Source organism: Equus quagga, chromosome 1, assembly GCF_021613505.1.
Source record: "Equus quagga isolate Etosha38 chromosome 1, UCLA_HA_Equagga_1.0, whole genome shotgun sequence".
Lineage (NCBI taxonomy): Eukaryota > Metazoa > Chordata > Mammalia > Perissodactyla > Equidae > Equus > Equus quagga.
Window position 1 is genome coordinate 57,952,884 of NC_060267.1, and position 22,051 is coordinate 57,974,934.

The following is a 22,051-nucleotide window of genomic DNA, read 5'->3' on the forward strand; positions in this document are numbered from 1 at the left end:
TGCTCATTGCCCTCCAGAGGCCAGCAGTACCAGGAGCATTTGGCCCTCTTCGAGGATCAGACCCTGCCACCTTATATGTCTCCCCTAGAGTCCCAGAGCCGCACCCTCGAGAGCCTGGACAGCAGCAGCCAGCTTTTGCCATGCAGGTAAGCAGCCTCCTCAGAAGGTGCAGGTGCAAAATGTCAGACATGCAGTCTCTTCCCAGGTTAAATTCAATTTATTATCTCTTCTTCTGTAGCATCTGTTTCTCTAGATTAAGCACATTACAAAGTATGCCTTATTCTTTCGGTCTGGTGAACTCTGCTGTCTTCTCTTGTTGCCAGCCTCCTGTTGGAATTAACAACCATAGAGGACCCAGGCTAGGCACAGCCGAAGAGAATCAGGTGTGTGGAGGACTGACGCAGATTGCTAACATGGGATCACACCCTGGATCCTTGCAGCTTGGGCAGATGAGTGGCCCCAGTCAGGATGGAAATATGTATCCCCCAACTCAATTCCAGCCAGGATTTATTACTCCCAGGCACGGTGGGGCTCCAGCCCGACCCCTAGACTTTCCTGAAAGCTCAGAAATTCCTCCTGGCCACATGTACCGATCATACAAGTACCTGAATCGAGTGCAGTCTGCTGTCTGGAATGGGAACCACGGTGCTACAAACCCAGGACCCTTGGGGCCAGATGAGAAGCCCCCCATGGGGCCGGGACCCTCTCACCAGCCTCGTACTCTTGGTCACATGATGGATTCCCCAGTGATGAGACCACCTCTCCCTCCAAACCAGTGGACTGAACAGTCAAACTTTCTACCTCATGGAGTCCCTTCTTCAGGGTATATGCGACCACCCTGTAAATCTGGTGGACATCGGTTACAGCCACCTCCAGCCCTAGCGCCCAGTCCTCTCTTTGGAGCTCCCTCCCAGGCACTGCGGGGTGTGCAGCGAGGGGCCTCCATGATGGATAGCCCGGAGATGATCGCCATGCAGCAGCTGTCTTCCCGTGTCTGCCCGCCAGGTGTGCCTTACCACCCCCGACAGCCCGCTCCCCACCACGCGCCTAGCCCCTTCCCACCAGCTGCTCACTCAGCATCAGTAAGTGTGTCTGCCCCCAAGCCTGCCTTGGGGAACCCTGGGAGGATGCCGGATGACAGTGAGACACAAGAGCCTGAGAATGACCGAGGTAATTTATGCTGTCACTTTTGTCTGACTTCCTGCTGTGTAAGCTGTTGAAGTCATGAGTAATCTCTTTACACAGAATATCAAACCAATTGTAAACTGGTTTCCAGCTTCTCTTTCTTGAATTACTGAGGGTCAGGCCAATCATAGTATTGTTTTTGGTCCAAAGATCCAGAAGGATTTCTGGTGATGGTGATCACTACACAGGTGTGGTACTCACTGTGCCAGGCACTCTTTTTGAGACTTGTGTGTGTAGTAACTCAATAATTCTCAGAACAAACCTTTGAGATAGCTACTGTTATCATCCTTGTTTTTACATGGAAAATCCAAGGCACAAAGACACTAGATTATCTGCCCTTACCTCACTAGTAAGTGGTGGACCTGAGATTTGAACCCACAGACTCGGTCAGCATCCATGCTCTTACCCCCTGCATCATCAAACTGCCTTTCAGAATCCCTGTCTTGAAAGTTTCATTATGAAATAAGTTTTCAGTATTTTACTTAAAGTCTACTCTCATCCTTCTGTTCATTTTGAGTACATGTCTGTATCTACTAAGAGTGAAGAATAGTGAGATCTAGCAAATCTTGAAAGAATTTCTTAGAAGTGCCATTTAAGAGAGTAAACCTGAAACTGGAGGAGAAAGATGAACACTTTGTGTGATTGATGTTTATTTCTAGGATAGATGTCTAGCATGTATTGCATGGAATTTTCTTCAGTTCGTGACTGGTAAGGAAGGCACCTAGACTTTTATAAAATATGAAGATTCCACATAAAATTGATAATAGGCCTAAACTCAAATTTAACTTCTTAGTGTTTCTTTCAAGGAAAGGCCTACTTTCTGAACACCAGCTCTAGCAAGATTTTTTAATACTGATTTCAGATGATGTCTGGAATTCAAAGCTTTAAAACAAGAGTCCCTCTGGTGAGACCTTGGAGAAGTCTGTTTGTTAGCCACCATGTTTTGTGCTGACTGAATAATGAAAAGTGCAGATTTTAATTTTCATTGTATACTTGTACCTTTGATCTTTAAAGCAGCGTTAGTTCATCAGTAGCCTGAGATCCTAGTAGATCTTTAAAAGTTGCTGTTAATCCTTAATCTTGTCCTTAAGATCTGTTACCAGAATTGTATTTGGACCACACCTGGGCAACAATTCTGTCCTACTTGAAAGATTATAATAATAAGACCATATTTATGGGTGGTACATTAGCAAGACAATTCTGAGTTTGTAATTAAGCATCTGAGTCTAGTATATTAATTTGTTTGGGTTTATTAAATTTCTGTAACATGTTAAAGATGCCTTTTGAGTTTTATGCTGTAGGCATCTTGTTTTCAAAACATCCAGACAAGATGAATATTTTCGTTCATTCAGTAAATATTGACTGAGTCCCCGTTTTGTGCAAGTACTGAGAATATGGTGGGGAACACAACAGAGCCCCTACTCCTGTGGAGCTTATGTTCTGATGGAGCAGAAGTCAGGGATCCAGCCTTCCTGATACCCAGCACGTCCTGGTCTTTTTCATCGTGTGAGTTTTAGAGCTTCCCAGCCTGGCCTGCAATTCTAGTGACACCTGTGCCGTCCTGCTCTACTTACATGCATCTGCTGGAAGTCCATGGAGTCATCTCACACCTTCTTACTAATCTGGCTGTGACAGCACAGGAAGAGGGAGGCCAGGACATCTCCATTCTTTGGCAGACCCTCCAAGTAGCCGTAGAGGTGCTGGGTCTTACCTCCTGGTCTGTGAAAGGGAGTGTGCAAGGGCCTCAACATTAGGACCCTTTCAGGGACTCTCAAAAGAAGCTTGAATGGCCACACATCCACCTCAACTCTGAGTCCCCTTATCTGACTGCTTATGTTCTTTTCATTAACATGTCCCTCAGTAGTGTCATTTCAGCTACTGAATTAGTATTTTTTCTCCATTTTTCTTGCAGCAGATCCCTTGCCTGGGCTTGAGGAGAAACCACCAAGTGTCGGTGCATCAGAGGGGGTGTACCTCAAACAACTACCTCACCCCACGCCTCCTCTGCAGACCGACTGTGCCAGGCAGAGCTCTCCACAAGAAAGGGAAACAGAAGGCCCGAGGCTCAAAAGCGACTCCTTGGAATCTGGAGACAACTGTAAAGCAACAAAGGGCAAGAGTCCCTGGACCACAGAGAGCAGCTATGCCAGCACACCAGCCCAAGGGTGTATGAGAGACCTCGCCGGGCTGGCGGAGAGAGGGGCTCTACCCGAAAACGGAGTGATCGTTGAAGCATCCCCGTGTGGGTCAGAGGGGAAGGGCTTCAGTGGTAGTGGTTCAGAAAAGCCACTGTGCCCCAGAGGCAAAACACTGCAGGACACCATGCCATGTACAGGACAGACGCCAGCTACGCTTCCTAACACAGACCCTAATTTGATGGGAGGCACCATAAGCCAGTTTTCTCCCTTGTACATGCCTGGCCTGGAATACCCAAGTTCAGCTACACATTACCACATCACTCCAGGCCTGCAGGCTTTGGGCCCTGTGATGGGAGGTAAACCCTCAGTCTCACACCCTCAGCAGTTTCCCCCCAGGGGCTTTCAGTCTAACAACCCGCATTCGGGGATCTTTCCCCGGTATCGCCCCCACCAAGGGATGAGGTATTCCTACCAGCCACCACCTCAGGCTTCCTACCATCACTATCAGCGAACTCCTTATTATACATGTCCACAGGGTTTTTCTGACTGGCAGAGACATCTCCATCCCCCGGGAAGCCCAAGTGGGCCCCTACCTAGTCATCCTCTGCCACCAAGACCCCTCTTCTCAGATAAGAGCGCCATGGCTGATCTCCAAGGCTGTGAGACACTGGGTGCTGCCTTAACCTCCCCACCCCGAATGGAGGCGGTGGCTGCCACGGTGGTCACCACTGAGGGGCAGAATCCTGGTCCAGAGGGAGAGAAGCTGGATGAGTCTATGGAGAGGCCAGAAAGTCCCAAAGAATTTTTAGACCTGGACAACCATAATGCAGCTACCAAGCGACAGAGTTCATTGTCAGCCAACGAATATCTTTATGGAAGTCCTCCTCCCCCTCTGAGTTCGGGGATGGGGTTTGGCTCATCTGCTTTCCCACCCCACGGCGTGATGCTACCGTCGGGGCCTCCTTACACCCCTCAGCGGCCGGCCAGCCACTTCCAGCCCAGGGCTTACTCTTCCCCTGTGGCTGCTCACCCTCCTCGCCACCCAGCGGCCGCCCAGCCCAATGGCCTCTCTCAGGAGGGCCCCATCTATCGCTGCCAAGAGGAGGGCCTGGGCCACTTTCAAGCAGTAATGATGGAACACGTTGCCGCTGGAAGTGGAATGAGGGGACCTTTCCAGGACATGTACAGACCGTCAGGGTAAGATTGCATTAGATTGAGTTTTTTTGAAAAAAGAATAGGTGTTGGTTTTAAAAAGAAAAATAGTCTTAGGAATAAAGATAAACTTTAGTGGTCTAGGTCTGGGATCACGCATGTGAATCATTGATGACTTACTGGAAATGTGTTAGCGTTCAGAGTCCAATTTTATCTTTGGCGTTTTCTTTCCCTCTTGAAAGTGAATTGACTTTTAAATGACTGTTTTGTTAGATTTTGATATTAGAAACTTGGCAGCTTGGTTGAGAGCTGTAGGCAGAGGGTTTAACATTGCTGCTGAGTTCAGACGCACTGACCAAGAGGTCTCTCTCAAACCCTGGGAGTATGGGAGGTCATGTGTGGTGTTCAGGGTTTACTCCTTACCCTCATTTCTTACCCTAATGTTGAATGAAAGAACTAGGTTTATCTAGAATTGGAACAAGTCATATAATATCCTCATAAGAATTCTCGGAAATGGTGATGTTTTTAAAGACCCACTGAGGTGATCTGTGATCCAGGAGGTTTCCAAATTAATAATATATAAGAGGGGGCTGGCCCCGTGGCCGAGTGGTTAAGTTCTCGCGCTCCGCTGCAGGCAGCCCAGTGTTTCGTCGGTTCGAATCCTGGGCGCGGACATGGCACTGCTCGTCAGACCACGCTGAGGCAGCGTCCCACATGCCACAACTAGAGGAACCCACAACGAAGAATGCACAACTATGTACCGGGGGGCTTTGGGGAGAAAAAGGAAAAAATAAAAAATCTTTAAAAAAAAAAAATAATAATAATAATAATATATAAGAGATGTGTAGATAAAATTGTTCATATTAAAGTTATGAAGCCTAATCATAAAACCAGTACCATCCAACTTAAAAACCAGTGTGTCCACCGAAGCAGCCCTTGCCTCCAAACCCTCTCCCCAACTTAACGTTTTGCCATATTTGTTTGGTACCTCCATAAATATCTATTGTCATTTCATTTCTTTTCTTTGCCCCTTTTCTAAACCATTGGGAGGTAAGTTGCAGACACCATGACCCTTTATCCCTCAGTGCTTCAGCATGCATCTCCTAAGAATAAGGACATTCTCCTGGAGCACAGTCTCAGACTGTCCTCACACCCAAGGAAGATAACCTTATGTAATGTAGAGTCCTTACTTAATTTCTTCACTTGTCGCCACAATGTCTGTTATAGCTGTGTTTCTTTGTTTTGATTTTTTTCCCGTCCAGGATCCATTCAGGGTTCATGTATTTACATTTGGTTGCTATGTGTGTTTAGTCTCTTAATTTACAACATTCATCTTATTACTGTTTTTGTTTTTCAAAGACTCCAGGCCAGTTCTTATGTAGTGTCTCCCAGATTCTGGATTCTTCTCATTGTTTCCTCATGTCAGATTAAACACTTCCCTCAGGCACATTACATATGTGGTGTCGTGACTTCTTGTGTCACACCTAGGGGCACATAATGTCACTTTTCCGGTATTGATTGCAAGTTTGATCACTTGGATAATTAAGGCAGTATTTGCCTGAGATAGGATTCAAGTATCTTTTTTTCTTTTCTAATTACTATATCTTCTTTCTTTCTCACTGTTCCTTTCTTATGTCTAGAATACAAATGCATCCGGTCCAGGCACAGGCCTCGTTTCCAAAGACCCCAGCACCGGCAGCATCGCAGGAAGAGCTGCCACCACATAAGCCCCCAACACTTCCCCTTGATCAAGTAAGAATCAGCAAATATCACAACTGTTCTGTCTCTTCCAAGTACGTGAGATCATTGCTGTTCTGAAAAAGTCTTCCGAGCTGTCCTGTTGATACAGGGGCTTTCCCTGGAAAGTGCTTCTGTCCTGCAGGCACCAGGTAGAAAGGGCCACTCAGCCGTGTGCTCCCTCTGAGCCGGCTGTGGAAAGGGCAGGAGAAGAAGGTCTGACAGAGGGCTGCTCCGCTCTTCCCTTGTGGTCCTTCTTCTTCTCATGGAATCAGCTGTTTAGGGGTTATTTAAACCTTATTTCTCCAGACTGGCTACTAGCATTCCTTTCGATAGGATACCTTGTCTCTTTTATCCTTACCACCTGTTTCTTGTGAGAGGGACAAGTCAGTGTGCCAGGCACGGTGCTGAGAGCTCCTACGTGCAGCATCCCACTCAGCCTCTTCATCGACCCTGAGAAGCAGTCATCATCCGCACCTCAGCAGTCTCGTCATTCCCCGATGTGCAGGGAGTCCTGCAGCCTCTGAGCTGGGGGCTGCAGTTGGAAGTGGGAGGCCCAGAACTTAGAGCTCACCCTCCGGTAGGTTGCAGTAAACTGTGGCAGGTGAAGCAAAATCAAGCCATTTTCCTAGATGTAGAGGAACATGAACAGCTCTTTGGCTTATTTGTTTTTAACAGTTAACACAAATGTTAATTTTAAGTTGTCTTTATTTTGCTTTTCTCAGAGCTAGTCCAAGGAGGAAATGACCCCCAAGGAAATGGAAAGCTGCACATGAAGACTGGAACAAGGAGAATCTGGGGGAACCATCTCCCCCATCACTGTTCCTCTCACCCCGCTGCGCCCTTCACCATGCATCACTTCATGCCATCTCATCGCTGGACCATTCCTGAGCCCTGGAAGCACATCCTTCGATAACCGACACACTGCTGCTGAGGTCCTGGGTTGGGGATCTCTCAGATGGCTGATAGTCAAGAACAAATGAACTGGAACCAGTGATGGCTTTTCTGAGTCCTGAGACTCTTGTTCAGGGAAAATCATCTTAAACTTGGCAGGGGGGCATACTTAATGGAGTGGTGCTTGTAAACCTTCATGAGCAGCTAAACTCAGGTATATGTTTGGGGAAGGGACTACTTGTAGTATTAATGTGTTTGGAGCTGGGTCCAGTTTACAGAATTTTCATGTTGCCTTTTAAAATAATTTTTGTTGTTGGTGGTGAATGTATTGTACATAGAGTGGGAAGGGTGGGTGGGGATGTGGAAGAAATGGAAATCCTCACTGGTGGGCACACCGCACTGGAGTGATCCTTATCTGTTTACAATCATGTCACGCTGAATACTTTGGGGAGCTGGAGACGAGGGAAGGAAAGGTTTGCTCGTGTGACATGGCACTGGGTTTCCTCAGTGGCCAGCCATCCTTTTAGTGCTCAAGGCCTTCTTTCTAGTCAGCCCAAGAGAGTACTGTTACACTGCCCCCAACAGCTCAGCTGCTCAGTTTGGAGGCAGAGAGCTCTCACGGCCTTCCAGAAGCTTCAGCCCAGAAGACAGGCTGCCCTCTCCTCTGGTGGCCCAAATTCTGGATAAGAGAGCAGTGCCCTTCCTGAATGCCACCAGCCCTACCAGATAGTAGTAAACAGTATCAGGAATTGGGATCACTAGAGTGTTTTGCTTATTAGAGGATAAAAGGAATCGCCCTCTTCACAGGCCTCCAGACTGTGGTCTGGAAGGCGCCAGGCAAAGCTTCTGGCACAAGCCACGTTGTGCGTGAGTGACTACTCAGGTCTGTGTATGTTAGTATCAACAAAGAAATTGCACAGTTTTGAATAGGAAAAATGTATTCTATAGATTTACAGTTTGGATTTAGGAATATTTCAATATATATAGTTTTTATTCAGTTTAAGTGAATCATAGTAAAATAAGTCATGGTGATTTAAAATAGCTATCAGGAGCAAGTTCTTGGAAATCATTTGTCGTATCTGTGATAGCAAACAATTTTACAGTATTAAATTACTTTATTACAGTTTTAGAAGTGAATTACACTGGATTCTCCCTGTTTAGCATTCTGTATTTGATTTTAGCTGAGATGCCACCAAAGTTAGGACTCATGTTTTAAACTTTTGAATATCCCACAAAGAAAAAAAGAAAAACTAAGGAAAATGCCCTGAAATTACAGGTTTTGTAAAGAATAGCATATTTTTAAGCATGCCTTTGGGATAGTAGAAAACCTTCCGTATAATATTAATCTGCCCTAGTTTCTTATAAATTCACCTGTGTGAGGGTCAGTAGAACCCCTCCCTCCAATTCCAGCATCCTTGATGAAACATGGAGCTGGCATGTTTAAAGTTTGCTAAACATAGGCTATCAGTAGGAAAAGAAACAAAAGGGAGACGTCTGTGTGATACAGCTGGAACCCAAGTCACCAACTCCAGTATAATGGAAGTTTGTACAAAGAAGCGAGTGTTTACTGACCTGGCTGACGGCTCAGGCAGGATGGAGAGTTGGATCGGGAACACAGATGCCTTTAAGATCACAATGCACAAAAATACCACTGTTTCTCTAATCGACTTTAATTTTAAATTTGGTGTGCTTTTTTTAAGTGGAATGAGTTTTGAGACTGTGTTCTCATTTGATCCTGATTCTTGTTAGAAACTATCACATCGTCATCTGGTGTTTGCAGGAAGAATAGATGAGGAGGTTCGTGGACAGGCTCAGTCAGCCCTTGAACTAGGGAAAGGTGGCGTGGAGGAAGCGTTCCTACTTCCATGTCCGTGTGTGCAAAAGCAGGGAGGAGGAAAGACCAGCTGGTCTTTACAGCTAGTTTGGGCGTGGTTAGACCTGGTCTAGGCCTAGAGCATTCTGCCACCGACGGCCTTTCTCTTTTCACAGTAAAGCTGCTTTGAGAGGCCTCTGGTTCCTCCCTGACTGGGAGCACAGGAACCATGGGGCCTTTTCCTCTGGTGCTGGAACTACAGGGGATTGCTTTGTGCCGAATCACCCTGGGGCACAGGTAGGATGGGCTGAAAGCAGTAGGTGAGCTGATTTGTACCTGTCCTTCCGCCCTGGTGGTGTTGGAGCAGCTGTGTCCACACTGTTCTAGGTAACCCTTTCTCCTCTCTCCCAGCCCATTCCCCCAATTACCTGTTGCTAGAGAGAAGCTGTGAACAATATAGGACAAAAACAGTAAATTCTTTTATTGTTAATCTCCCTTCTTGGTATGTAGGGAGATGAGAAGAATACTGAGGGAGAACAGTAGGAGATTGAACTGCTGTGAGCACAACACTGTGAACAAGGGCAGCAGCAGACCCGCAGTCCTGCTGACCCCACGTGGGACGGGTGTGCACACAGGTGCCAGTGCTTTGTCCTTTGCCTGCTGTGTCTTGAACCTTGAGTGGTCTTCAAAGTGCCGATCTGCTGAGAGCAGGCGGGAGCTGCAGGGTCACAGGAGCACTGGATGGAGAGCTGCCTGGACCAGTGTCCTGCTCTTCTGCCAGGCGGGCCTGTCTTTTCACCTCTTCTTTCTCCTCCAGCACTTCTTCCCAAGTGTCTTCAGCAGGCGCAAGCGCATTTGCCACCTTCTACACTCGGGATTCATGGATAAGTGACATGCTGTAACTGGATAGGAGTGCGTAAGGACATCCTGAAAAGCCTCCGGCCTCAGTCGAGGAGGCCTTTGACACTGCGGCTCCCTGCCACCTGTTGATGTGCCGGCTCTTGGTGGTCCCCACAAGGGACAGCCGAGCTCCATGGGTCATGAGAAATGCTCTCACACCTGTTTGATTGAACATCTAGGGCTGACCTTGATTTAGAGTTGCTAATAAGTTCGAAACTCTTTCCCCAAGACCCAAGAGAAATAAAAGACCCACAAAGAAAAGTAGAGCCTTTGGGAAGGTTTCCACTTTGGGTTTTTTTTTTTTTCCCATCAGAGTCTATTCATTTAGTTTTTGGCTAAAATTTATTATAGTAAATGTATATGGAGAATAAATAAGGACAAAATACGCAGATTCTTACTCATAACTTTTTCCATCTCACTTTTTAAAAGTAAAATTAAACCCGTTCCATCTCACCTTAGTCGGATTTGCTTAGTTCTTCTGGTGCACACAAGCACACAGCTTATTATAAACAGTTCTTTGTTATTTTATTATTGAGTGAGCCCAAGTGGGCGAACTGTGTAATGCTCATCTTCCTTTTTATGTTTATTGAAAACCTTAAGACCAGTAGTTTGTGCCCCTTGAAGTTCAGTCAAACCTCAGCAAAAAGTGTCGGTTCCTCCTGGCCTCGGGCCGAGACCTTGAAAGTGCTTCTTGTGACTAGCCCTTTGGCGTCCTTATCCCATGGCCTTTATCTGCTGTATTATTATTACTGTTTATGTTAATTCCTGCTGGAGTGAAAGAGTACACTAAATGCTGTCCAAAACACAAATCTTCGTGTGGCCCTCATCACAGATGTTGGAAAAAACCTCTAATCTGTACTACTTTGTTGAACTTTCTTCTTCTTCTTTTTTTTTAATGGAAGTTCAAATCTATAAATAACATACTGCTGTTAAGACCTAATTTGAAGTTTACAGGAAGTCTTAACCCAGCAGTCCCAAGGCAAGGACAATTAACATAGTGTCTGGACCCTAACCGGCTTTCAGAGAAACTGTCTTCAAGGAAATGAAGGGCTTAGAGTTTTCTAGCATCATTGCCTGCTTTGTGCCTGTCTGTCAGTTCACCGCCTGCCAGATACTGCATGGCCCCATCCTGGGAGTCAGCTCCGTGTGAGAGTGTGTGTGTGTGTGTGTGTGCGTGTGTGTGTGTATGAGAGAGTCGAGGACTGCTCAGCCCTGGGGGTCTCTGGGATGCAGCGTGCCTACAGCTAGCTCTCTGTTCAGCACTTCAGTGCGGACGTTGGGATTTGGGTTGAGCATACAGAGGCTTTTATTCCTGGGTTCCCATCCCTGTCCAGGAGCTGAGAATGTGACTGAGATGTGCTGTGTGAAAAGAAACCAGGCCCTCTTTGGCTCTTTGGGTGGTTGAACTCTGTACCATGTCACCTTAGGACACTGAGCCTTGCCCTGCTTTCCTTTTGGGGAAGCAACTTGGGTGAACACTTCTGCATCCTTTCTCTCATATGGAGTCGTGACACAAAGCTTTGTCTCCAGGCTGGGTGTGTATTCCTCTCTGTGCTTTGTAGGGCTTTGCTGAATAGACATTTCGGGGGACTGTCTCCCTGGCTGTTCTCTCTCTCTGCACAGGGGACTCACTGAACTTCGATGTCGAAATGCCCGATAACCAACTGGTTGTCTTGCATGTGTTTGAAAAGGGTGGGGTGGGGTTGGGAACAGGGGTGTGGGTATTGAGTAAGTTACTGAAATGCTGAACCTGTTCGATATCCTCTATGACCCCTTCTTTTCCCTTGCCGGGCTCGGGTACCTCACTCTCCTGCCTTGCACACAGCTTCTGGAGCCCAGGCCAGTCTCCCCAGCCTGCCGTGCACAGCGTCAGGGATTCTTTGCTCCTGCTGCAAAAGCCGTGTGAACTTTCCTGGCCAGTAATGGAAAGGGGAATGCTATTTATTTTTATATTGTGTATATTTTGTCGTGGTCTGCTGATTCCCTGTTTCACTGAGAGCGACACTTACCTCAATAGTTAGTTCAATATTGTGTGTTGGATAATTTTTTAAGAGAACTTTTTAAGAAGCTTTTGATCTTCAGAGGTCTGTAGATTTATTTCCATATGAACTGGTTATTTTGTATAAAGTACATTCTTAAAATAGCAAGGCTCTGATATGTGTGAGTTGTGTGTGTCTGTGTGTCACTTTTATGAGGACAACAGTTTGAACTGGGCCCCAGTGCCGTGACCTAAAAATGCCTCCCTGTCTCAACCTCGCTCTGTCAGGGAGGGCAATGTGGGGCGGGCGGTGGGGGCAGTGGGCCCTGTGCAGGCGATAGTGCTGTGTGCTCTGTAGAGACCTTCAGAGCAGTGGTCACACTGACTGACAACTGTACACAGAGTCAGGGATAAAGTACTCTTCCCAGCTAGGCCTATCCACACCCATCTCATGCATCTACTCCCCATACCACCCACACATCCCCAGCCCTTGGTACGCCATCTTAAACATACTGTAATACACTAATTTTGATCTCCTTCCAAAATCTAGGGTGGACTGGGGGCCCAGGAGGCAGAGTACAGTTGATAATGGGGGAACAATGGTCAGCTCTGGTCTGGAGCCATTGGTGAATGAATTACAGGTGGCCCGATGTGGGAACTATAAGTCTAATTAAGAAGATACTTTTCTGTAAGCCAATATGACCCCAATAAAATAAATTTTAAAAAAAAATGGCCAGCCCCCGTGGCCAAGTGGTTGGGTTCGCGCGCTCTGCTTCAGCAGCCCAGGGTTTCGCCAGTTGGAATCCTGGGCACAGACATGGCACTGCTCATCAAGCCATGCTGAGGCGGCGTCCCACATGCCACAACTAGAACGACCTACAGCTCGGATATACAACTATGTACTAGGGGCTTTGGGGAGAAGGAAAAATAAAATCTTCAAAAAAAAAAAAACAGACAAGGTACTCTTCTACCTGCCCAATTTATTTATTTTTTATTTGCTGTTCCTGGGAGGGTTTTTTTTATTGGGGGAGGGGGAGAACAGATAAAAAGTCCACCTTATCAGTTAGCTATAGTCTTAAGGTACCAAAACTGGCCTGTTTTATCCTGAAATAATTGCCCTTGTAAGTAATCTCATTCAGTAAATATTGTACCACAAATAGTACCAACTTCCAAATCTGTTGTCCTGTCAAGTTTGTCACTTTCCATGGCAATGAGAGAGCTTTCCGTCTTGACCTCCAGTTGTTTGGTGTCACTTATCCCCGTTGATGATGTATTGTTGTTGGCTAACACATTTTTGTGACTTCCGTCCTGTTTTTTAACATCATGTTCAAAATTAAGTCATGCTCCCATAAAAAGCATTTTTCCTATAAAATATCATGTCAGTCCCATATTCTAGTTTAGTAGTTACATTTCCATATGGTTTTTGAAACACAAAAAAGTCACCTATAAAGTGAGAATCCTTAGTAAACCGCAGTTTGACGTGATGCTGGTCAGATTGTTTCTCTCACTTGGTTCTCTCAGTATCTCTTGCCCTGGTGGGGCGGGGGCGGGGCACCACTCTGGCCTGGCTTCCTTTGCTGTCGTGACAACGGTGACACTGGAGCATCAGCTCCACTCCCTGTGCATATTGGTATCACACCCTTAAGAAACATGTAAAATTGGATTTCTAACTTTTGGATCCCCAACTGGAACCTCTCCTCCTGTGACATGAATTCCTCACCAAACAAACACCAAATGTTTTGACAGTTTTAACTAATGATAAGGTTTAACTTTATTCTTTAGCAGGAACTTAGCTCTCAGCTGAGTGCCCTTTAGGAGATCCTAGATTTATCTCCTTGGGACCAAAACAAAGTATCTTCCCCTGGTCAGCTGTCTCAAACTCAGCACAGCAGGCAGTGTAACCCAGCTCTGTTTGGGGATGATTATTTGGCAAGCCCCGTGCCCAACAGACCTTACACAAAGATTATCCTACTCAGTGAACGTGTTGCTTCAGATTGGGGCAGAGAGGAACACTGAGAGGGTAAGATTTAGGGGAAAGGAAGGAAGCCATAACCCGGCAATGAGGATTAGTCTCAGAATTCTGATGAGCTCCATTTTGACATGGGGAAACATCCAAAGGTGCTTGTTAAAACATTAACGTCTTTTGTCTCTAAACCAGTTCCTGTCATTGGGAGAAGAGGCGTCTGAATTTTATAAACAAGGACCCCCGTAGGGGCTCAGTTTTGCCGTAATCCCCACATTCTCCGAGAGTGCTATGAACAGAATTGAGAAAACACAGGTTGGGCTTTTTTGGAGGCTGACATTCATCCTGAAATCTTCCTGGAGAGGTAGATGGGCTATGTCTTTACATTGTGGCAAGAGTGGCCTTGGGAAGAGATTCCGTTGGACCTTTCCTTCCCGGTGGCTGGATTCTAGGCCAACGGGGAATGGCAGAGCCCTGAGTTCCCAGGCTGCCCCAGCCTTCACTGTCCCTCCCCCACTGGAGTCTCTGTAGGTGGGCCCTGTCGATCTATTTCTCTGGCCTCCTGGTTGCCTGTGGGTTTTTAAAAGAAGAACATCTATTTTAGTCCCCTTTCTGCTGCCAGGGCTCACTCCTCTAGTTTCCTTAGGCAATTTTAGCAAAAACCTTTAGTGCAAGATGGACTGTGAAGTCCTAGCCAAGAAGACAGCTGGAAGAGCCCCAGATCTGGTGGTTATGTGCTGAAATCCCACCTCCTGCACCGTGCTGTGCATGCAGATGCAGTGCTCCTGAGAAGAATTCAGGTTTGGGAAGTACTACCTGCTCCCAGAATCTTGCATTGGAACCTCATACCAGACAGCAAATGAGGAGGACACAGGGGCCCTACTCTAGCCGCTTAGAGCTGAACAGAACTTTTAAAAGTACTAGAGTCAGTTCCTGGATTGTAGCAAAGCTTATTGCTTTGGGAAGGAATTGAGTCCTCAGTAAGAGGGCAAAGATGCACCCAAGCAAAGCCTGGCCCGTGCGCGCCCCGAGAACTGAGATGAAGACAGCCGGACTCGCAGGCCAGTTCTCGTAGGTATTTAGCAGATACCCAGTGTGCGCCTTAGTGCTTTGCCTAGTTCCTAACAGTACAAGAGGGAAAAAAATTGCTTCCTCTGCTCAGACTTCATAATAAGCAAGACAGACAGAACACAGAAAAAGTGGGCCACAGTCAAGTGTCAGAAAAGACCCTGCTTGGCAGAAGTAGGAAGTTCGGGACGGGTGTGTGTGCCCTCCAGTTTGATCGTCCAGGGGGAGGGGTGCTCAGCTTGGATAGACCTCTGCGTGCAGGCTGCGTGTGGAGGGCTGGCATCTCCTCCCTGGGGCCTGCAGTTTCATAGCTTGTTCCCTATAGCAGTCTCTCCGCCCGCTGTCCTCTGAGTCCTTGTTCCAGCTTGAATCCCTCTCTCTTCACTCGTTCCACCCTCACTAAGCTAAACAGAGAAGATGACATATACAGAGCCCAGGCACCAGCACCTCTCCCAGTGCAGTCCTGAGAGCGCACTTCCTAGAGATGGCTAGATCTGCAGGAACCGGCGCTGGTTTGGGGAGAAGCACGGCATGGCCCCACTCCGTCAGCCTTACGCAGTCTCAGTTCTCTTCTTGCGGTCACATCCTCTGCTCTGGTGGCTCACAGGGTGGTCTCTGGACCAGCAGCTTCAGCTTTGTCATCACCTGGGAATTTGTTAGAAATGCAAATTATGGGTCGCCATCCCAGACCTACAGGATCAAACAGGGTGGGCCTCAGCGGTTGTTGTAAGTGAGCCTTCCTGGTGCTGAGGCAAACTAAAATCTGAACGCTGACCTGTAGGAAAGGCCAGTAGTAACATGTTAGTCCTCAGGTGCACCTCATCCCGACTGACCGGTTCGTTCAAACTCAGTGCATGTCAGAGCATTCTGCTGATAAGCCGCTGGAAATTGATGCCCTCCTGCTGGTTCACGTGGATAAAGGGGACAGATGCTCCTCTGTTGCAAACCTGGGGGGCGATTGCAGAACAAGAAGGGCTGCAAAGACGAGGCCTTCGCTCATTGCCCACCCTGCCCCCTTGACTCCCTGCTTCTGGCCTCCCACTCCCTCCATCAAATCTCACGGCCAGTCTCTGCTTTCTCTGCCCCGTCTTCTGGGCTATTGGGTGTCTTTTTGGGATCTAAACCCAACAGACCACTGCCGTTCCAGCGTCTTGCTCTCCGTCACGTCAAGGCCCTCCCTGCTGTGTTACGGCCTCCTGCAGCTGCTGCTGGCATTTATTCAGCAAATTTCAGTGAGTTTTTATTTGGCTTTGCAATACCCTAAACCAATTGTTGCCAATCTAGGCTGCCATTAGGGGGTTAACAACCTGGGCTTTAAAAAAAGTAGATACAAGCCAGCCCTGACGGCCTAGCCGTTAAAGTTCAGCCTCTGCGTTGGCAGCCCAAGTTCAGTTCCCGGGCTTGGAGCCACGCCGCTTGTCTTGTCAGTAGCCATGCCGTGGCAGTGACTCACATGGAAGAACTAGGAGGACAACTAGAATCTACAACTATGTACTGGGGCTTTGGGGAGGAGGGAAGAAAGAAGATTGGCAACAGATGTGAGCTCAGGGTGAATCCCTGTGACGACAACAAGAGTCAGATACCTGGGCCCTCCCCCCAGAGAGTTTTCCACTGGGCTGGTTGCAGCCTGGGCAGAGGGAGTTTTCAAAGCTTTCCCATCAATTCTGTGGTGCAGCCAACATTTGACAATGTTTGCAGTTTACAAAACTCCAAAACCAGTGGCTTGCAAACTTGCATTCTGCCCATGAATCACCTGGGGAACCTTGATAGGGTCAGATTCTGGTTCACCAGGTCTGGGGTGGGTCCCGAGATGCTGCATTTTTAACAAGCTCATCACAGGATAACTAAGGCCTCAAGTGCATCCTTGCTTTCCCGCACCAATGACCTCACCTTGTTATTTAAGGAGGAGGCCTGGCCGCCCGTGGCCCAATGGTTATACTTCTGTGCTCTGCTTCAGCAGCCTAGTTCCCGAGTTCACATCCTGGGTGCAGACCTACTCTACTCATCAGCCATGCATACAAAAAAATAGATGAGGATTGACACAGATGTTAGCTCAGGGCCAATCTTCCTTAAGCAAAAAAAAAAAAAAAAAAAATGGGAAGATTGGCAAAGGAATGGATGTAAGCTTAGGGCAAATCTTCCTCACCAGAAAAAAAAAGAGGGAGGCCACCTCACACAGTGCTCTCACTTGCCATGCTTTTCCAAATCTTTACCTTTCTTCTTTTCTGCCAGTGATGTCCCTTCACCAAAGCTGGCTTCCCCTTGTGCTTGTGTTCCAACCTCTCCTGTCTGTGCCCTGACCAAATCCAGTCAACTAGCCTCTCCTCCTCCTCTCTGCCGTCCCTACATAAGTGGCTCCAGTTTCCTCTACTTAAGTATGACAAATTGATCTCTTTGCCTTCATTCACACTCTTCGCTATAGGAGCTGGCATTTCTTTCTCTACTACCATCCTCCTGCAATTTGGCTATCCCCCCACCCCCCGCCTTTCTAGAACTACTGACTTACAAACAGCCTCAGCCAGATCACTTCACAGCCCTCCAGCTCCTCAAGTTGGGCCCACACCTGCTGGGACCAGCTGTCGTGCCATGACCACGCTCACCCGGCTCTCCCGCCCCGCCCTCTGCTTCCCTTCCTAAGGTGTGCTCTTCCTAACACTCAGCCCCTCCTTCGCTTTACACAGCTTCCTCTAGATGATCTTGTTTTTACCTGCAAGTTCAGTTGTCACGCTGTGCAGTCGACTTGTGCTTGTGAAATCTTCAGTTCAGACTTTTTTACCATCCTCTGGTCACATTTTCCAGATTTCTTCTGGATGTTGACACCGAGGTATCCTGCTGCCATTGTTTTGTGATTTTTTTTTTGTTTGCCACTGTTTTAAACTTTTTATCGGTAAAATGACTTGCAATTTTATTACCGACACCTTGCCTCCTTGTTTTTAAAATCCTTTCTAAGCCGTTTTATTACAATTCACCTTAATACTGACACCTTCCATCTTCCTCTAATGCCATCCATTATGTTTAAATGTAATATACTCGTTTCATTGCTCACTTCTTTTCCTTTTTATTTGTTTATTTATTTTTGAGGAAGAGTAGCCCTGAGCTAACATCCCCTGCCAATCTTCCTTTTTGCTGAGGAAGATTGGCCCTGAGCTAACATCTGTGCCCATCTTCCTCTATATGTGGGATGCTGCCACAGCATGGCTTGACAAGTGGTATGTAAGTCTGTGCCCAGGATCCAAACTGGTGAACCCCAGGCCACAGAAGCGGACCACAAACTTAACCACTATGCCACTGGGCCGACCTCTCTTTCTTTTCCTTTTTATTGTGATAAAATACACATAAAATTTCCCATTTTAAGCATTTTTAAGTGCACACTTCAGCTGCAGTATGTACATGCACATCATTGTGCAACCATCACCACCACCCATCCCAGAGGTTGACCCTGCCCAGACGCCGGCACCTATCACAGACTAACTCCCCTGGGCCCTAGCAGCCCCTGTTCTACCTGCTGTCTCTGAATGTGACTATTCTAGGTGCTTCAGATAAGTAGAATCACAATATTTGACCTTTTGCAACTGGCTTATTTCCCTGAGCATAATGTCCTCAAGCTTCCTCCATGTTGCAGCAGGTGTCAGAATTTCCTTCCTATTTGAGGCTGGATCATATTCCATTGTGTGTATAGGCCATATTTCTACCTACCCATCCGTCAGTGGACGTGTGGGTTTTGGCTACCGTGAACGACGTTGCAATGAACATGGGTGTACAAGTACATGTTCGAGACCCTGCTTTCAGTTCTGGGTATATCCGCAGAAGTGGGATTGCCGGGTCCTGTGGTAACTTTGTTTTCAGCCCTTTGCAGACCTGCTGGGTCTCCACAGCCGCCACACCATCTCGCCCTGCCGCAAGCTTGCAGGGCCCGGCCCACGCAGGTGCAGGGCGCTCCACTCGCTCTTTCTCAATTGCCATAGCTGCCACTAACCCCACATCAACAGCCAAATTTTTCTTCCCTCCTCTCTCGCCACCCACTCCTGATGCTCCTGGTTGGAGTGATAATCAGTCTTTCTCCCGCTGATCCGTGTTTGAAACCTGCCACCTGCCCCTGACATGTTTCATCAGCTGCCCAGCCCTGTCAATTCTGCACAGAAATCACTCGCCTCTCTTCCCGCCTGCGTGCAGCTTCTCATTTTGTCTCTTGCCTTGATTATTGTAATCCCTTTGGCCTGTCCAAACCACCTGATACTGCCATGAATTTGAACTGTGCCCTCTAACCCCATTCCACATCCTGCATCACCTTTCCATTGTTCACCAGGAAAAGGGAGGACAAAAGCATTTAGCAAACACCTTTTATGTGCCAGGCACTGTACTCAGTGTTCTGCATCTGAGTCTCATTTTGTAGATGAGGAAGCAGGCACCGAGAAGTTAAGTAACCTGTTTAAAGTCACACAGCTAGTAAGTGGTAAACTGGAATTCAAACCAGTTCGAAAGCAGTCTTACTCCAAAGCCCATTCTTAGCCACACTGCTCTCCTGCCTCAGGAGATCCTCATAGCAATCCTAGGAAGTGGCTATCTCAATCCCCTTTTGATGAAGAAAAGCACTAAGTTAAGTAAGTTGCTTCGAGAGAGAGAGTTATTAGCCTGGCAGCTGGGATTGGAGCCTGGGTCTCTGACCCCAAAGTCTGTGCCCTGCGGACTCCTCATCTCCCCAGTGCCTGGCGGGGCAGCGAGGTCCCCTCCCATCTGACCCGCATGGCTACAGCTTTCCTCCACCCCACTGCCTTAGCCCCTTGCCCCAGACTAGACGATGTGCCACTAAAGAGAAGCTGGTGTCGCTGTCACCTCTCTGCCTTTGCTCTTCAAGCCCCAAGTCAATCCCTAATTCCTCCCTGAAAAGCGGGAAGGAAGCCGCCCCGAGCCTGCGCCGTGACGCTCGAGCGCGCGGAACCGTGCCGACCCGGAGCGCGCCGTGTGGAACCCGCACGCCGACTCGCCGGAGCGGTCAGTGGCCGGAGTGGGAGAGCGCGCGGGCCGAAGCAGGGCCGCCCCGCGCTGCTGTCCCTGCGTGTCCCCGCCCCGCCCCCAGGCCTCCGGTGGCCGCGAGCGAAGCCTTCCTGGCGCGGGCTGTCGTCCCAGTCGGACCAGCGACCGAGGGCGGCCGGGCGGCCGGCGGCGCGGCGGCCCCTTCGGGTTTCCTCCAGGCCCACCCGAGGGAAGGTGCCGGAGCCGGAGGGGCTGGGGCCGCGGCGGGGGCTGCGGCGGCGCGCAGACGGGGAGCCACCGACGGGCCGGGCCTAGCGCGGGCCTCTGGCGGGGAGCTGGCCTGATTCGTGGCGTCCTTCCTGACAGCAGGCGAGTGTGTGTCCGTCTGCGTCGAGCTTGGAGCTGCTCAGAAAAGACCCTCTTCGCGCACGTGGACAGCCGGGAAGAGGCGGGAGCGGTCGTGGGCAGACGGGCCCCCGGGGCAGCCGGCGCCGCCAGCTCGCTCGAAGGATTGGCCCTCATCCCTGAGCCTCTCACAAGGTGCAGTGTGAAGCGAGGAGGGCCGCGGAAGAGCAGAGCCGCCTGTCTCGCGGGGTCCCCCTCGGGCGTCACTCCGACATCCGCACGCGCCTCTGCCCTGGGCCCGTCTGCCTCCTCTGGTAACTTAGCATCGCGCCGAGGGCGCAGGCCAGGAGACAAACGGTCGTGACACAACGTGGGAAGTGCTCTAACTGGGAATTAAACGGGGTCACAGAAGAGGGCCCCGCGCCAGAATTGGAGGGCCTGCAGGGCTCCTGGGAGGAAGCGGAAGCCCACGGAACAACTGTGCTTCATCAGGTGCAGATGGGGAGGAGCATCCTAGTCAACAGGGACAGTGTGTGCCCACCTCAGACAAGCGGCCTGGGCGCCTCCTGGAGGGGCAGGTCCAGGCGGCCGCAGGGGCGGGGGACGCAGCCCAGGGGGGCAAGAGGGCCCATGAGGATGGAGTGGGGAAGCGGTCCTAGGAGGTGGGGTAAGTTAGCAAAGCCCTTTAGGAGGGAAGTGCCTACATGGCAGGCTGGAAATGGGGCCCAGCCCACCCTTCCCCTCACTTGGCCTGTTATAGGGAGTAGATTTGAGGGGAGGGAGGCTGAGGGCCGTGGGCCGAGTCAGGCTGTGGGGCTCCAGGCAGTAGGTGACACCTGTGTGATCTGGCCGTGGCTCTTGGGCCCTGGAGACAGTGTTTTCTTCCATGATGAAGGACCTGTTTTCCCTCAGTCCAATATAGACCTATAATTTTGTAAAATGTAATAAAAATGAATTACTAGAAAAATAGAATTTTTAAAAAAGATAAAATATAAGCCCACATTTTTATTAATGGATTCCAAAACATGAAATTCGTCAAGTTGCCATGAAAATTTCTGAGGCTTCACTCACAATTTCTGTGCGTGTCACAGACCACCCTGAGCCACACGCCTGAGCGGCACTGACTGAGGAGGAAGAGCTGACGGTGCGTGAGGACGGGTCGTCTGTGGGAGGGTGGGTGGCCGTGTGCAGATTTAGCCTGGGTGACTGAACGGCTGCAGGTGCTGTTCTCAGAGCTAGGGAGCCAGGAGGTCTGGAGGGGCGTTGTGAGCAGGAAGAGGAGAGTCCAGCACATTGTGTTGGACTGGACCAGCAGGGTGAGAGTGGCTGGGAGCAGTGAAGATGGTGGTGTGGACACAGACAGGGCAGAGTGGCTGAGCTGGGGCTGCTTGGGAGTCATGAGTGAGCAGACAGTGAGCAAGCCCAGGAGGAGGTGGGCTTGCTCAGGATGCCTGTGCAGAGGGCAAGGAGTCAGGAACTCAGGCAGGATTCTGCAGGCACCGGTGAGCGAGAAACATATGTCACAGGAGGCTGAGGAGCCACTGGGGAGAACCCAAGGGGTCACAGAAGTCCAGGGAATAGAGCATTTTCCTGTGGGGTGATGACAAGCCACCACTTGATCTGAGGAGCTCAGAAACCCTGGCCTGCTAGGGCCTGCAGCTCCCCCCACCCGGGGATTGTTTCTCTAAAGAGATGTGTCCGAATGGCCTTGGTCAAAATAGGATCCTCAGAAACAATGCAGCAAGAATTACTTTACAGTTTTCTGTGCTTTCTGAATTTTCTAATGTTTTTCTATTAAGTATTTTAAGAACTAGAACGAATGTTCATTATTAACAAAAAAAAGGAATTGATCATTGCCTAAGCATCTGTTAGCCAGCTATCTCCCTGGGAAGCAGATGGAACGG

At 48.8% G+C, this 22,051-nt stretch overlaps 1 protein-coding gene across 5 annotated transcripts in view; it reads left to right on the top strand.

The window, feature by feature from the left end:
• The window catches only part of LOC124245978 (cat eye syndrome critical region protein 2), a 160,867-nt gene extending 148,905 nt beyond the window's left edge, over window positions 1-11,962 (top strand). For 2 of the 5 annotated variants that reach the window (XM_046673831.1, XM_046673853.1), the window contains exons 15-19: window positions 18-146; window positions 324-1,170; window positions 3,098-4,520; window positions 6,116-6,227; window positions 6,938-11,962. In XM_046673831.1, the coding sequence (XP_046529787.1) occupies window positions 18-146; window positions 324-1,170; window positions 3,098-4,520; window positions 6,116-6,227; window positions 6,938-6,943 (2,517 nt within the window). In that variant the 3' untranslated portion in view covers window positions 6,944-11,962. The remainder of the gene's footprint in view (window positions 1-17; window positions 147-323; window positions 1,171-3,097; window positions 4,521-6,115; window positions 6,228-6,937) is intronic. The other 3 variants (XM_046673839.1, XM_046673863.1, XM_046673847.1) reach the window with 3 other exon arrangements.
• Window positions 11,963-22,051: the final 10,089 nt, after the last annotated feature.